At 42.4% G+C, this 16,366-nt stretch overlaps 2 protein-coding genes across 3 annotated transcripts in view; both read right to left on the minus strand.

Annotated features, from left to right (window-relative positions):
* Positions 1–16,366, minus strand: part of Iqch (IQ motif containing H) — a 183,397-nt gene that overhangs the window by 60,519 nt on the left and 106,512 nt on the right. For both annotated transcript variants that reach the window (XM_021172751.2, XM_021172752.2), the window contains one exon: positions 12,489–12,680. In XM_021172751.2, the coding sequence (XP_021028410.1) occupies positions 12,489–12,680 (192 nt within the window). The remainder of the gene's footprint in view (positions 1–12,488; positions 12,681–16,366) is intronic.
* Positions 14,223–15,980, minus strand: LOC110301384 (heat shock cognate 71 kDa protein). Its single transcript, XM_021171855.1, has 2 exons — positions 14,944–15,980; positions 14,223–14,888 (listed from the first exon to the last, which is right to left on the minus strand). Exons 1-2 carry the CDS (start codon positions 15,903–15,905, stop codon positions 14,324–14,326), a joined length of 1,527 nt encoding a protein of 508 aa, XP_021027514.1. The 5' UTR covers positions 15,906–15,980; the 3' UTR covers positions 14,223–14,323.

Consider the following 16,366-nt stretch of genomic DNA (forward strand, 5'->3'; position numbering starts at 1 on the left):
GTCAGTGAAGACCAGAGTCAGTGAAGACCAGAGTCAGTGAAGACCAGAGTCAGTGAAGACCAGAGCCAGACTTTCATCCACTGGCTGCTGGGTTATACTTATACCCTTTCTAAACATCATGTGTCCTCTCAAGCATCTGCTCCAGCAAACACATCACATGGCCTTTTACCAGACAGCTTCCCGAAGAAAACATCATGTGTCTGCTTCAGCAAAACATCTCTCATAAGACCGTGTCCAGAAAAACATCACATGACACAAACGAGTCTCCAAAGAAGCCAGAAATTCCCACTCCAGTCACCTGTTTAGCTAGCTAGGCCCCTACCTCTATCACTGTTGAGATGATCTGGAGACAACACAGCCTCCTATAAGGAGTGAAAACCAGTAAGAAGCTCTCAAGTCAATAGGAAGTCGATCTTTTCACATAAAAGGTGTGGCTTGCTGTGATAATTTCTTTTCTACCCTAGGCTATAATGCTCTTAAGCTTCACTTAAACTTTTCAAATATAAGCCATAGTTCAGATGTTATTTCTGCCTGATGCAGAGCAGGGACAAGCAAAGCTCTAGCTTGCTTTGGGGTCCCAGGCAAACTATGAATTTAAGAGTGAACATTGAGTGATTTATAAGAATCAGCTCTAGGGATGAGGCTGGTTGTAATCCTAGAAATCATCTGCATACTCACTTTTTCCAATTTCCCTAACATTAAAAAGGGATGGTCCACTATCCTCTGCCATCTTCCAGCTCTATGAAACATCTAGCTGATTCTGGTTGAATGCCCGCTGAAAATTCAGAATAAAAGGCGAATCTTAGAGTATATGATGGGCAGGTCCAGATAATCTGATTTATTTCATAACTACCCAGAAACCCCTGTGGGTTAAGTGTCATTAGTCAGCCCTAGTAAGTGACTGACATACAAAACAGAAACGCACTAAGAAGCAGAGTGCTCTGGCCTTTCTCAGGATGATTTGCCAGCACAAGGTTCAGAGTCTTGCTAGAAAAGGCTAGAGAAGCTCTGGCTTCTAAACCTCTGCCTTGCCGTGTAAAAGCAAGGAAACTGACTATCAAAGCAATGGGCGGTGTCTCCACCTCTATCCACACCCGGGATGATCTCACGAAGAACTCATGAGCATGCAGCTCCAGCACGGGAGCCCCTCTGGTCTCCGAATAGCGCCTTTCTCTAGTCACACATTTCTCTAGTTCAACCTTCTGTTCCATGGAGGAAGACTGTCTCTACATGGAGAGCAGTGAAGCCTAGCTTTAGATCCTGCCCTTTTCTGGAAAATAATGTCAGATAAAAGAAAGCTCATACATAGCCCAGGCCTCTCTTGGGGAAGTGGAGCTTCAGTCCCTCCTTTTGAAGGGAGCCATCTACTCTGTTCCATCCTGTATGCTCATTTAGGTAACTGTATCAGAGGAAAAAACCTATCTACTACAGGGTCATTTTTCAAAGGAAAAAGATGGAGGGGAAACAGTGAAGGAACAAGTGAAAGCCTTGTAAGCTTAATTTAGAAACTCCATCAGCTTGAACCCAGGTGCCAGTTCTTTAGCAGGACACTCTACAATACTGTGCAAAAACTAAGTATGACACTCAGGTGTGCACGTGACATGAGGAAGCTCATTACTTTGTATGCTAACCTACAAAACAAACACACAAGAAGCAGCCTCTGTGGTATGCCTGGCCTCTACTCCTACAGTCTCGCCTCCCTCCAACTTCCTTTGTCATCCTCCCTAGCTCACTCCCTCTTACTCTTTCTTCTTCCCAGAAGCCTTCTTCCCCTGCTGTAGTCAGGTGTCTTCCCCCACCACCCTGCATATCCCCTAGCGCCTAAGTGACAAAGACATTAGCTTTGAGATCAAACTTCCCATGCCCAGGAGAAGAATGCTCCATGTTTGTGCAATGAATCATGACAGTAGTGAACCTAAGGAGATGGTCCTTTATAGCTGATGCTACAGAATAACAGAAAATGGGAATCTCTCCGTAGACTTGCTCCTTACTGCCGAGGAATCACCTGAAGGGCCAGCTTCCTTAGAAGCACCAATCCCACTTGGGTAGATTTACAGGATTCACTGCCTCTAAAGACTTCAGAAAGATAAAGGAGTTGACATATGTGGAGTGTCATGTCAGTTGCAACATTATGTGAGGGTCAGTAATGAACTGACAAGGCTTCTGAGGACATGGTGCCAGCCTGCCACTGCCATCCTGCTTACAAAATAAGCCATTCTGCCACAATGTCTAGTATTTGCACTCTGCACAAAACCACAGCAAGAAGAGAGATTTCCAGAAGGAAACCTTGCTACAGAGACCTGGAGGAAGCCTCAAGTCTCATCATGAGAACTACAAGACTGAGCTGGGCGTGGTGGCGCACGCCTTTAACCCTAGCACTTGGGAGGCAGAGGCAGGCGGATTTCTGAGTTCAAGGCCAGCCTGGTCTACAAAGTGAGTTACAGGACAGCCAGGGTTACACAGAGAAACCCTGTCTTGAAAAACAAACAGACAAACAAACAAAAATGGAGAACTACAGGACTGAAGGCACGGACAGGGTGGCATTCAGTGGGGGACGCTGGAGAAATGATTAGCTCTCTAAGTAATAACAGGAGTCAGAGGGTAATATTAACTATCTATGTCTAAAGGGTTGCATCCGGCTTAAACTAATACTTAGTACCTTCAGCCTTAGTGCCAATGAAAAGAGACTTGTTCCCTCACCTCTATAAAATAAAGGCTATAATAACAATGATGGTAATTTGGGAGTTGCAGCTCACATATTCAAGTAAGAAAGGGTATGCACAACATGTGTATGTCTATCATATGTCTGTCTTTCTGTTATAAGCCAGGAACAGAAGTATATGTTTACAAACTTACAGTGTAGAATTAGGGGCTAATGACAAGGTAATGGGGTGACCAATTCAACGTTTCCCAGAACCTGTCATCTACACTGTGCAGGTCATTTAGGACCAGTTACTCTGGGGTGTGGGAGGGAAGATATATTCCTTGTGAAGCATAAATGATAGAAAATTATGCTTTGTTTTTTTAAAAATTTCAGGATGAGACTGGTTCTAGGGATGCCCTCTGAAGCTCATGGCTAGATGACATTTCTTACTCTTCAGCTCATCTTCATCATTGCATAGACTGGCTTGCTCATTTACTGTTCAGCACCCAGAATTATATCTCCAAGTTCTCGGTAATAGTAATGACCTGGAAATTTCTAAGGCATCTTCAGAGGGCATTTGATTTCTATTGACCTGACTGACAAACTCGAGACTATTTTTCTATTATGCCTGTATCTTATTTCTTGACTTTCTCTATTTCTGTCAAGGAAATGTGAATTTGAAGGAACAGATATGTTGACTGAGGGAAATGCAAGGTATCTTAGGGGAGCCACCAGCATTCTCACTTTAACACTGCCCTCAGTGATGAAAGATACTTCCAACTCTAGAGTTTTCCCACCCAAACAAATTTCTAGTGCTGTGTGTGTGCGCGCACACGTGTGTGTGTGTGTGTGTGTGTGTGTGTGTGTAGGATGGGGGAGGAGAAAGAAGAATGCAAATTAGAGTACTCAATCTTACCAAAACTCATATTTCATTTTTGTAGTTTCTTGACTGAATTTCTACTAGAATATTAAATAAAATAACTTCTTCATTAATGAAATATTATTTGACCATATTTAAAAGAAAACCAAAGAAACATGTCTTAATCTCTGGATTAAGACAGACTGTAAGGAAATCTCACAGACCTGCCTAGATAGTTCTTCTTTATAGGTATTTCTGATAGCTCTGAACAGAGGCCTGGACAGTACACCAAGTCAGAGGGGTAGGATGGACACCTGATAAACTAGGATTGTCAGTTAGACTGCAGTTTAAGGGGATCTGTGGACTCCTTAGGACAGATGCCTCGTGTAACAGCCAAGTGCACAGTAAGGCTGCAGGATCTATCTAGCTTCTGAGCTCTGAGTGTGTACTCTCTATGTCCCTGCCTTGTTCAGACAGAGACGTGTGTTGCAGCATGAACAGTGCTGGGATTAGAACTGGCTGGGGGCACAGAGGTGAACAGCACTCCACACTGAAGGTGAACCGACAGGGTTGTTCATTTTGTAAAACTGCTGTGCTCATTTTAAAGGTAAAATAATAGCTTTCACTTACTGAAAGTTTACCATGGTATAGCCCTGTGCCAGGGTGTCCTACATTTACCATCTTGAAGCCGCTGGCTAGAGATACTATCTTTATTTCGTGTCATACAGCTAGGAAGTAGCAGAACTTGGACTTAAACCCAGTCGTGACCAGTGGGCCATAGTAGAGTAGGATCTGTGCCCATGACTGCCATTAGTGAGTCTAACCCTCTGGTCACATTACATCAACTTACAGGCGCCATGCTAAATATGGGAAAATGGTAGAATAGATAACTGTTGTTGGCTAAACAGCATATGTACCTCCTCTTTCAGATTAAGGGTACCCTCACTTCCTTTCAAAATGGTTCTTTCCTGTTCTTTGCTATGGAAGATTGGTTGAGGGGGAATTCTACTCTTACCTCCAATGAAGCATAGTAGCCTTGCTGGTGCAGTATAGGGATGTGACCCAATCACTTGCTAGGAAGCACCTACTGGGGCCTCTGGAAAGGAAGTGTGTGCTCTTCTGAGTCGCTACCTGATGGGATGTTCTCTCTGTCTATTGCCTGGGCCAGGAACACATTCTGGAAGTTACTGGCGGCCATCTTGCAATGCAGAGAACAGCCAGCCTTAGGAAGGAAGCAGCCTGACACATAGTTCAAAAAAGAGATGAAAACTGTGGGTCCTCGGTGACATTGCTGAGCCACCATCTGGAGCCAGTTTCTCTTTAGAGGAAAAGTCATTTAAGTTGAGGTTCTTGAAGCTTAAGCATTTTAAATGGACATAACAAATAGGTGGGCCAAAGCATGTCCTCACAGTCCACAATGGTAGCTGTAAGGATGCTCGGATCATCCTGCATGGTGATTACTTTCACCAAGTTTTCACTCATTGCTTTCCACTGAGATAATTAGGAACAGGCCCTCTTTAGGGTGCAAAAATATGTTGAAAGGATGAAGAAAAAAGTGAAAGTGTCTCCAACAAGTCTGAAACTACTTCCCATACCTACTTAAAGTTTAAGGACAGCTTTACTACTCTGTGTTTAATTGTTAATGGAGAATTTAAAAATCAAAAATGCCAAGTTTGTCTTCGATGAGATGGAAAATTATGCTGCAGTAGAAGGTAACATAATGTAAAACAACCAGCTTTACCAAAGCACACAAATGTTTTTGGTATGTAAAATTGCTTTGTAAAATATTTGCTCCATCTGCTAAAAGCGGCAAAGACAATTTTCCCTTGATAGCTAATGGCCCATTTCGGGTGTGTGGCAAGTGATTCGCTGCAGTGGCGGCTCTCATTAAACGGAATGTTGAAAACGCGGTATATAATTCCATACTTAGGTTGCATTACCCACTCACTGCTTCCTGAGGAGTTGGTCCCTCATTAGCGAGGCCTCTACCTTGCACCAACATGCAGGCCTAGCAGTTGATTCGACTTGAGAAGCATTTTGTCCAACTGAGGCACATATGTTGTACTTCCATTCCGAAGCTCAGCACAACTGCCTCACTGCAACCACAGCCACCGGAGAAGTTCATTCCCTCTCCACTCTCCAGCACTGACTGCTGCTTCTCTTTCCCCTCGCCACAGGGAGCACAACTGTTTTCTTTCTTTCTTTCTTTTTTTCTAGGCTCATCCTGTCCCACTGCATGCTGTGGGGGTTTCAATAGATAAAGATTAAGTGCTTCTAGAAATTCTTAATTGAACTTTGCACATACACAAAAGGAGGGAAAAACTCCCCCTCCCCCAGGGCAAAACTGCTATCACACAAGCCTGACAAATGCTGCCCGCTGCCCTCGCTTCCTGGTCTATCTGTGATTTCTCTCTTTAAAAGAGATGCTTACATTACACCCCAAATTACTTCAACATCTGCTAAAGGAACGATTAGAAATAAATACAGTAATCCAGGGTGGCTTAAGAAGAGAAGATGTTCGTGTTTGGAGAATGATACTGAAAAGTAGTTACTGCAGCAAATGGCTGGGGAGAGACACATATTCTTACCACTGGAAAACAGTTCTCAAGGAAATTATACTGAATTGTAAGAATGACAGCCAGTAAATACATATGACTGTTTTAAAGATTATACAGTGTTTTAAAGTGGGAACCAGGCTGTGTTTAAATCAACCATAAGTAGAAGTAGCCATAATCTAGTAGAAAGCTACTGGAAATAGGTTTTCTCCTATCCATGTAGAGACTTGGGACATGTAGAGAAATACCTGGGTGGGAGGACTGAGGACGATGATGGACACACTCTTTAAATGCAGACTGAAGACAAAAGGAAGCACACATTCCTTTTGGATTGATTCTCATTCAAGTAATGGGGAAGACTGAGTTCCAGGAATGAAACTGAGTTTATCAAGGGAGCCTTGTATTTTATTCTGTACACAAAGAATGGGCATGCAGCACTGTTTCTCAATCAAGAGAAGAGAGGGACCTTTTTTGATATTTACACACATCAGATACATGGAGTCAGGAGGATGAAGCAGCGTTGTAAATTGATTGTTTTCTTTCCACAGACCACGCACAGGACTAGACTAGTGAATCCCACAGTGAGGGTTTGTCTAGCGCCTGGCTCAGTTACAGAGAGTCCTAGACTTCTCAAGGGCATCCCTGGTTCACCAAGAGGCACTGAGGACAGATGACCAGTAGCACATGGCACTGTGACTGTCAGAGAGTGAAAGCTCTCTTTGAATCCACTCCAAAAGCCTAAGCCTGCTCTGTGGTTTTCAGCAGCACAGACATTTCCAAAAGGACTCCAGCGGGACCTTCCCTGGTGTGAAAACACTAACCAATCCTCCTTTCTCTTATCTTCTGCTTTATTCCTTCCTTCCACGCAGTTATTGTGAAAAACTGGCAGTTAAATTCAATTGATTCAAATTTTTCTGGATCCATATGGCCGCCAACCCTGGAGCTGAAGCGGCGGCGGCGCCTCCTCGCCGCTGTTCTCTAGCATTTGCCTCTCCTCCAGTCCCCAGATGGTGGGAGTAACATTTAAACCTCCTTTTCTCTGCCTTGTACAATAGACCTTGGCACCATTTCAACTGTTTACTCCGGTAATTAACAGCTCTGATACCACAACAATTACAACTCCTCCACTCTCCACAATAATGCTATGAATTAGTGAGAGCTAATGGCTGGAAGGTAGAGTGTTTCCAGACTGTGAGATCTGTGCATTTTTAGAATAAAATAAAAGGTACAAACAGCACGCTTTCAGTAGACAATGATTACCTAGTAATTAGTTTACACAAAGCTTCCTATTTAATGGCAAAATGCTGTAATTAACGTGTGACAGAAAATCAAAGGGTACTTTGTAAGCATATGAAAAATTAACACTGCAGGCCCATAGCTTTATGTACTGATTAGAAGCATATTAAATCAATAGGACACACAAGCCAACAGCTTGTATAGCTGATTATTATAGGTCCTCGGAAGGGGTGCCCAGGCTTTCATTTAACTGGGGAGGCAATTTTCCTTCTCCTGTCATCATCCTCAGGCACAGAGAAGCACCTCAAACGCATCCCTGGCAGCACCATGAAAATAACCACTCAACTGGAAGAAAACGTTCTAAGTCATTCTCAGAGCTAAGGAAAAATATGTACATGATTAAGACTTTCCAGTGATCTTGGTGACATGCTGCTATACTAATTAGAAAATATGCCAACTGGAACCAGAAGCATCCAGACTCAATGTTTTGGTCAGAATAATCTCTACTTTATCAAGCCTCTTTATTCAACATGGAGAAAGCGCTAAGAAACACATTGTTTTCTATTCTCAAATGGTAAGAGGCCAGGATGCTATCTAGGGTTATTCTTTTAAAGGTATTAATTAGGAAAATCCTAACATAGAGACAATTAGATCATTATTCTGAGGTTTTGCTAGCATCTTATATAATAATAGTTGATGTACACTACAGTAGTCTTGAAGGCCACAAAGCCTCCTAAGTAACCTTCGGAATTGCCAAGGAACTGCTAATTTGTATTTATTTGCTCACTATTGCTTATATTTTCTCATAATACAACTTTAATTAATATTCATAATAAAAAGCAACAAAGCAACAATATCTTAAATGTCCACATGCTAAGACTATTGCTGGCCAAGTCACAGGATACCCTTAACCCTCATCGCAGCTCCATGTGACACCTGTACTGTTATCTATTTCCAGATAAACAAATGGCAACTTAGAGAGCCATGGTGATTTGGTTGTGGCTGTTTCCCAGGAAGCTCTGAGAGGGGCAGATCTGTGGGGCTCGTGAGGCCAGCTACTCTTCCTTTACCCGGGCACTCAGTCAGTGCTCAGCCCTCAGCCGCAGACTGACCCATTTTAACTCTTGCTCTGCTTTAAAAGGCTTACCACATGAACTTCAATTATGTCTAGAAACAAGTCAGACAAAAACAAAGAGAATTTCTGGCGGCTTGTGTAAAAGAAGAGTAAGCTGAGTCGCTTCTCTTGTTTTTAGTGCTGTATCGGATTGTGAAGGTAGGCTATTCAATAGTGATCATTTATAGGCTGACTCAAATAAGTGTATCTCTCTGTAACTGGGCAAAAGGTCATATATAGAATTCTCTGTTGTCAACTATGCACGTTGACAGGGATGCATATGGTGAGGCATCTGGGTTTTCTAAGAATTCCTGACAGGTTCCTCCCTTCTACAGCTGAGGTATGCATACTGACACCTCTCCTCACCTCCCAGTTCACGGCCTTGTAGGAAAGGGGAGCACTCAGTAGTGAGTGTGGCCCAGGGACATCTGTGGGAAGTAGAAGATCTGCCAGAGCGGCGGCACATGGCACGGCCACAGAGCCAGGGCCGCAGAGGGGAGCTTCTTCAGGAGCTAAAGGAAGTCTCCTCTGCAGCGCTCAGCTGTGTGTTCTGCTAATGGTTTTGGAGGCCACTAGCATCTTCTTATCAATGCAGCGCGTACAACAAGAGCCGGAGCACTATATACAGCATTCTACTCATGGGGATTTCTCCCGAGGGGAAAGAAAAGCAGAATTTGTTTTTGTTTTTGTTTTAAAAGCATATACTATATAGACATTTCTCTGGTCCACAATTAAAAAAAAAAAAAAAACAGGAGCAAAACAAAACTGGAGAAGAGCTTAAGTTTTCAGACAGGTGAGTGTTTTAGCATATTAGAATTAATACAAGGGAATAACATGCAGCCATTAATTGTGAGGAAGATGTATAAAGGGGAAAATGGCTAAGTTCTTATGTTTAATTAGATTACTCACAATTATTGAGGCAATGAAAGACAACACACATTTGAGAATTAATTCAGAGAATGAAGGCAATAGTAAAAGTGATTTTACACTTACCAGATTAGACATCTCTCTCTAATATTGTTACAGTACCTTTTAACTTTCCTAAACATTCTGTGGTGATGAATCAATGCCTCTTTGAGCTCACCTTATAAAGCCCTACCACATTCTACAGGAGGCGCTTAGGTCAGTCACCTGAGAGTGGTTCCCATCACTGCTTACAAGGCTTCACAGGGGAAGCTGTTCTGAGCACATTGTGGTGGCTGCTCCTCCTTTGTAATGGTATGTTTGTTTGCTGACCTAGTTCTCTAATGATCTAAGTATGGTTTATTCTGCCTTTCTAAGTTTGGGAGCCCTGGATTCAGAACTTCCATTTTGGGTGATACTTAAATGAATACCAAATGTCTAACATTCTAACAGTAAAACAAAATAGTATGAGAGACTGAAATTTTAACCTCTAACAAAATAGAAAGCAGCCACAAGAAAGACTGTGAGCACAGAAAGCAGACTGTAGCGCCAAGTGTGTGTCAGAAAGGCATCTCTCCTACAAGTGTGTTTTAAGTCTTCATCCCTACTAACTGAAACACACCCCCTGACTCAGAAGCAGGGAATCGTGCATTTGTGCAAGTGGGTTCACAAACCTTAGCAAGCAGTGTACACCCAGCAACTGAGCTTGGGACCCAGTGGGGGAAGCGCGGGGAGCTGGCTTCACTAGACAACAGGATGACAAACAGTGGCTTGCTACCAACCACCAGGGAAAAATGAAAATCCATGTTTTGTTTCAGTGCAGCCTTTCTGCTTTTTGAAATATGCCTATGTCTCCATACTGAGCTTTCAAAGGTGACTCGGCTTTTTAGCATCTGATTATTCGTGTGACTTTGGTTCAGGTCTTAACTGCAAACAGCCAAAGCTCAGTTCAAAATTAGGAAATAGGAAAAAGAGATGATCTTTGTGTTGTGTGTCTGTGCCAGGTCCTGCCTACATTTAAGACTAGTGTCCGCGTAAGACTCTACAGCAGCGCCCAACCCACACACAGCACTGCTTTCATCTGTTGTCTACAATGTACCAATACGAGAATTCACAGCATCATGTCACAAACTGCTATGCAAATGATGCTATTTGTAAGTATTAACATAATTCAGTGCTTACAGTCATATTCTCATTTCTAATAATTCTCTCAGAATGGAGTCTTTCTCTGGACTCTTAGCCTGCAGGATAGTCTTTCATCAAGAAGCTGAAATTTTTAATAACCTGCCAGCATATGTTTTGTATGTGCCAGGCTAGGCTTGGTGACACAACATCTTCATTATGAAAAGAAACAGGTCTACAGACTGAAATAGGACATTAAAACATGCTTGTGCTCATAAAGTAATGCTTTGATGTCTAAATGCACACCATCACAATGGCCTTCTGGAACAAATGTGCATTCCACCTAAATTCTCAATAAATACCCTCAGTTCACCTCCACTCAGAGGAGGGCTTCCCTTTGAAGGCATAAGCTGTCCTTGAGTCCCCACAAGAGGGGAGAGAGTGCACACATGCCTTGTTTTTATTTTCATCTTTGGCTTTTCACACTTCACAGCCAAGCACAAGCCATACATTATAGCAGGATTTCTGAATAATTATTTTTCCCTGTTAAGTTTTTAAAAATGATTTAAAGAGATCATTAATTATTTAAGAGTTTCAAATTTAATAACATTAACAACAGTGCTAAATGTATTTGGTAACAATTTAAAATGGCACAGTTTAAAATAATTGAAAGTAAATAATCAGCAGCGAGGTTCCAACCACAATTCAGCCAAATGTCAGTACTGGAAATATTTTTAAAACTCAAAGTCAAACATTGTACATCTATCATAGTCTAATGTCAAGATAATTCTTTAAAAATTATTGGTTTGAAACACTAAGGCCAGAAAACACTGTACACAGTAGTGTTTCAATTCTTTAAGTGAAAGTGCTAGACTTTTCCATGGTTTAAACTCAACAGCTTTGCTTCAAAAGGACAAAATCCTGTTCAAAGAGAACATAACAGAAACCTCTATGGGCCTCAAAATTAAATACATTTTCTTTGCTTTATTTTTTTCTAGAAGAGTAATTCACTGTGGTGTCCTTTAAATAATATGTGAAGAGCTAGCCATGACAGCTACTGTGTTTAGTCCACTCACTGTTGGAGGGAGAAGAAAGCCCAGACTAGATCATGGGAGGACCGACCCATTTATCAAAGGGAGCTCTCCCTCCTGGCTGGTCTTGAGATGTATTCATCATCTCACTTGCCCAGGAATAATGTGGCTCCCACCAGTGTGCCCTTCCTTTCTATCACTTGTGTCTTGATTCATAGACTTCTGTAGTGGGATGCGCAAAGCAGATGCAAATCACTGCACAGTCCACGGCTATGCCTGCTGGGAGGGAAGAAACCAGTTAAGGAGTTTGTCTTTCAATCTTCTTTTTTCTAGCAGGTCACCCAAAACAGGGTCATGCAATAAAGAGAAGCTGAGTATAAGGATGCAGTGTGGGACGGTGTTTAGAGATCAGGTTAGACATCAGCCACATACAACTATTAAGCAAAATTGGAACAGACTGGGGCTGTATAAATTCATCTCACCAACATACATGGAAAGGTTTACACACCTCCACTCAGAGCCAGAGTCACTGAGCACACTATTCAGCTTTGCTGGGAATTTTCTTCTGGGGTCTATTCTTCTCTGAGCACCTCACAGGAACTGGTAGTTACATACATTTCTTTGGAATATCTTCAAAAACATGGCTTCTGACAGAATGCAGAAGCTTCCAGTGAGCACATTTGCTAATAGAATTTCTCCTAATAAAATACAGCTACCTTAACCCCAGCAGTTGACAGAAGCACAGAGTGTGCTCAGGGTGGAGGCCAAGACTCTCAGTGCTCCCCGAATGGGGCATTTTAGTTATTGCTTAGCTATCATAATCATTTTGAAGATGTGGGAGAAAAAACCCATTTTGAGCCCCCAAAATGGACATTTAACTAACCCAATGAGCCCATTTCTGCTCTACATTTAGACTGAGGCCCAGGAAAGGCTGCAATGATAGATAACAGAGCTGAGTCAGGGAGAAAGGATTATCACCTAACTGTCCACAGCACTGTGGTGTAAGTTACCACTGAACACTCACTTGTGCCCACTTCTTCTTCCAGTCCTCATGACCGAATCTGTTTCTCTCCTTCAGCACCCAGTTGTAGCACTGTAGATGGGAAGGAATGTCACAAAATGCTGTCCCATTTCCTCCAAATTCCGTGTTCATTTTAAAGACCCATCGTCGGATTCCCAGGTTATCAGTCACCAACTGGCTCAACTGTTCTATCATCTGGGGGGCAAAGTTACAGCAACAATAAAAAGCACATTTCGTTTCTGTAATTGCTTGTGGTGCTTCGAGTGTCTTTACACAGTCTGTTCATTAGGTCCCCTGTGACTCACTAGTACAAATTCAAGAAGTTTTAAGTGATGTATGATATAGAGAAATCACTAGCCAATGGGATAAAAGCCATTTTTAAAATGCAATCACATTCGTGAGAAATTGAAAACTACTATTATAATGCTGAGTTATGAAGGAAAAAGGAAAACTTTTAAACATCTATAACTGAATCCTGGTATTGTCTCCTCTCTTTCATAACAGCTTAGGTGTTTTACTGATTTTTCAAATGATTTTTTTATAGTTCAAGACAATAAAAATATTGTCCTGAAAACATTGAGATTTTAAACACAGTAATCTAAAATGATACTGTAATGTATAAGACATTTTTCCTCACTAACATACATTTGTTTGGCCATTTGGCCAAGTTGACTGTATTATTGAACAAATGTACTATAGAGAAAGACAGATAACAGAGATAAAAAAAAAAACACTTGCAGAAACAGCCTTCCTAGAATGTCAGCTGCCCTACATTTGATATAAAACAATGCTGTCTGAATAACTGGCCTTAAATAGATGAAATTTTAAGGGATAGAAATCCATGCTTTAATCCCAAAATAATAGTAAGATCAATAACTAACATTACTGAACACTCAGTAGGAACCAGCGCTTGGCTCATGTATCCTATATGTGAGTTTCCCACTTAATATCATAACCTATAATGAAGGTGCCATTAGTGACTGCACTTAATACTAAGAGGCTGAGTAATTTGACTTGCCCATCATCATAAAGCACTGAGTGGCAGAGCAACACTTCCCTTGGATTGCTATGACCCCAGACTTTACACTCATTTGTTGTCCATGGGCTGTGTATCTAAGCCTGCAGACAGCTGGAGAAGGAGGAAGTATAGAAAGAGGTCAGAGGACGAGCCAGAGGAATAACTTGTGTCCAGTCAATAAGACATTTGTGTTGGATTTGAGTCAGACAAAAGTTTCCGTAGCAAGACTACTTAATTCTCTAAGAGCATTTTATTATAGCTTTGAAGAAAAATAGCTCATTAGATCACAAAATGGCTTTGTTGTCTGTACCTCCCAGAAGGCAAAAACAACACTGAGTGTCTCATGTAACTCCCCATGCTATTCTTGGCTGTGACATCCTCTACTTGGAGTAATATTCCTGTTCTCTATTGTCTTAGTTAACATTATCATTACTGCCATGAAGCACCATGACCAAACAACTTGGGGAGGAAAGCGTTTATACTTCCACATCACTGGCCATCACTGAAAAAGTCAGGACAGGAACCCAGAGGCAGGAGCTGATGTAGAGGCCATAAGAGAAGTGCTACTTACTGGTTTACCTCACATGGCTTGCTCAGCCTGCTTTCTTATAGAACCCAGCACCACTAGCCCAGGGATGGCACCATCCACATTGGGCTAGGCCTTCACACATCAATCACTAATTAAGAAAATGCCCTACATTCACGCCTATAGCCAGATCTTTTTTTTTTTTTTTTGGTGCCAATTTAAATAGTTTTATTATTCCATGTTACTTGTTTTGGGTCCCTGTGGAACAAAGCTACACCCTCTTCTTGGACTGACTTAATCCACCTCTTCAATGGTGGGGCCTGAAGAAGCACCACCAGATGGGGGAGCTCCTCCACCTGGGAAGCCACCAGGCATTCCTCCAGGCATGCCACCTGCACTCTGGTACAGCTTGGTAATGATGGGGTTGCAGACTTTCTCCAGTTCTTTCTGCTGATGCTCAAATTCTTCCTTCTCTGCAGTCTGGTTCTTATCCAGCCAGCTGATGATTTCATTGCACTTGTCAAGAATCTTCTGTTTGTCCTCATCATTGATCTTGCCTTGAAGTTTCTCATCTTCCACAGTTGCTTTCATGTTGAAGGCATAGGACTCCAGTAAATTCTTGGAGGAAACCTTATCTCTCTGCTTCTCATCCTCAGCTTTGTACTTCTCAGCTTCTTGGACCATGCGCTCAATATCTTCCTTACTCAAGCGGCCCTTGTCATTGGTGATGGTGATCTTGTTCTCCTTTCCTGTGCTCTTCTCTACAGCAGAAACATTGAGGATGCCATTGGCATCAATGTCAAAAGTAACCTCAATCTGAGGAACCCCACGGGGTGCTGGAGGGATGCCCGTGAGCTCACTGCTTGTGGACGTTGTACATCGTGGTGCGGAGCCTAGTGCGCACCACGATGTACAACGTCCACAAGCAGGGGTCCAGTGTGCCACGGAACAGGTCGGCATTCAACTCCTCAAATCNAGCCCGGGTAATGGANGTATAGAAGTCAATTCCCTCATAGAGAGAATCAATCTCAATACTGGCCTGGGTGCTGGAGGAGAGGGTGCGCTTGGCCCGCTCGCAGGCAGTGCGGAGACGGCGGACAGCTCTCTTGTTCTCGCTGATGTCTTTCTTGTGCTTTCGCTTAAACTCAGCAATGAAATGATTGACCATTCGGTTGTCAAAATCTTCTCCACCTAAGTGGGTGTCTCCAGCTGTTGATTTGACTTCAAAAATTCCATCCTCAATAGTGAGGATTGACACATCAAAAGTGCCACCTCCCAAGTCAAAAATGAGCACATTCCTTTCAGCTCCGACCTTCTTATCTAAGCCATAAGCAATAGCAGCAGCAGTTGGTTCATTGATGATTCGAAGTACATTGAGGCCAGCAATAGTTCCAGCATCTTTTGTTGCCTGTCGCTGAGAATCATTGAAGTAAGCTGGTACTGTGACCACAGCATTAGTAACAGTCTTTCCGAGGTATGCTTCTGCAATTTCCTTCATCTTTGTCAGAACCATGGAGGACACTTCCTCTGGGTAGAAACTTTTTGTCTCCCCTTTGTATTCCACTTGGACCTTGGGCCTGCCTGCATCATTCACCACCATGAAGGGCCAGTGCTTCATATCAGACTGAACAACAGCATCATCAAACCTACACCCGATCAGACGTTTGGCATCAAAAACTGTGTTGGTGGGGTTCATTGCAACCTGATTCTTGGCCGCATCCCCAATTAATCTCTCTGTGTCCGTGAAAGCAACATAGCTTGGCGTGGTGCGGTTACCCTGGTCATTGGCAATAATTTCCACCTTTCCATGCTGGAAGACACCCACACAGGAGTAGGTGGTGCCAAGATCAATGCCAACTGCAGGTCCCTTAGACATGGTTGCTTGCGTGTAGGCCCGGCTGCGCTGACGACGAGACCACACGAATGCCCGGCAGCTGCCTCCGCGTTCAATGAGACCTATAGCCAGATCTTATGGAGACATTTTTCTCAATTGATTTCCTTCCTCTCAGATGAGAACAGGTTGTGACAAGTTGACATTAAACTGTGCAGCACATCTATTCCTTTGACTACCAAATGGATTCTTTTTTTTTTTAACTAAAGAGAATATTTTTCTGCTGAGTTAAAATGGTTTTATTTAAATGCAACGTGTTATCCTAAATTGTGTCTATTTGGCAAAGGATTTTGAGGATGACACATGACATGGCAAAATGGAGGAGATATCAAAGTAGATACAGTTGGAGTCCCCAGACAACTCATAAAACTATGGGTTATTCAATAAAGGTGAAAATAAATTGTATAAACTCCCTAATTATCAAGTAGTATTTATTGATAATTTGG

Source organism: Mus caroli, chromosome 9, assembly GCF_900094665.2.
Source record: "Mus caroli chromosome 9, CAROLI_EIJ_v1.1, whole genome shotgun sequence".
Taxonomy (NCBI): Eukaryota; Metazoa; Chordata; class Mammalia; order Rodentia; family Muridae; genus Mus; species Mus caroli.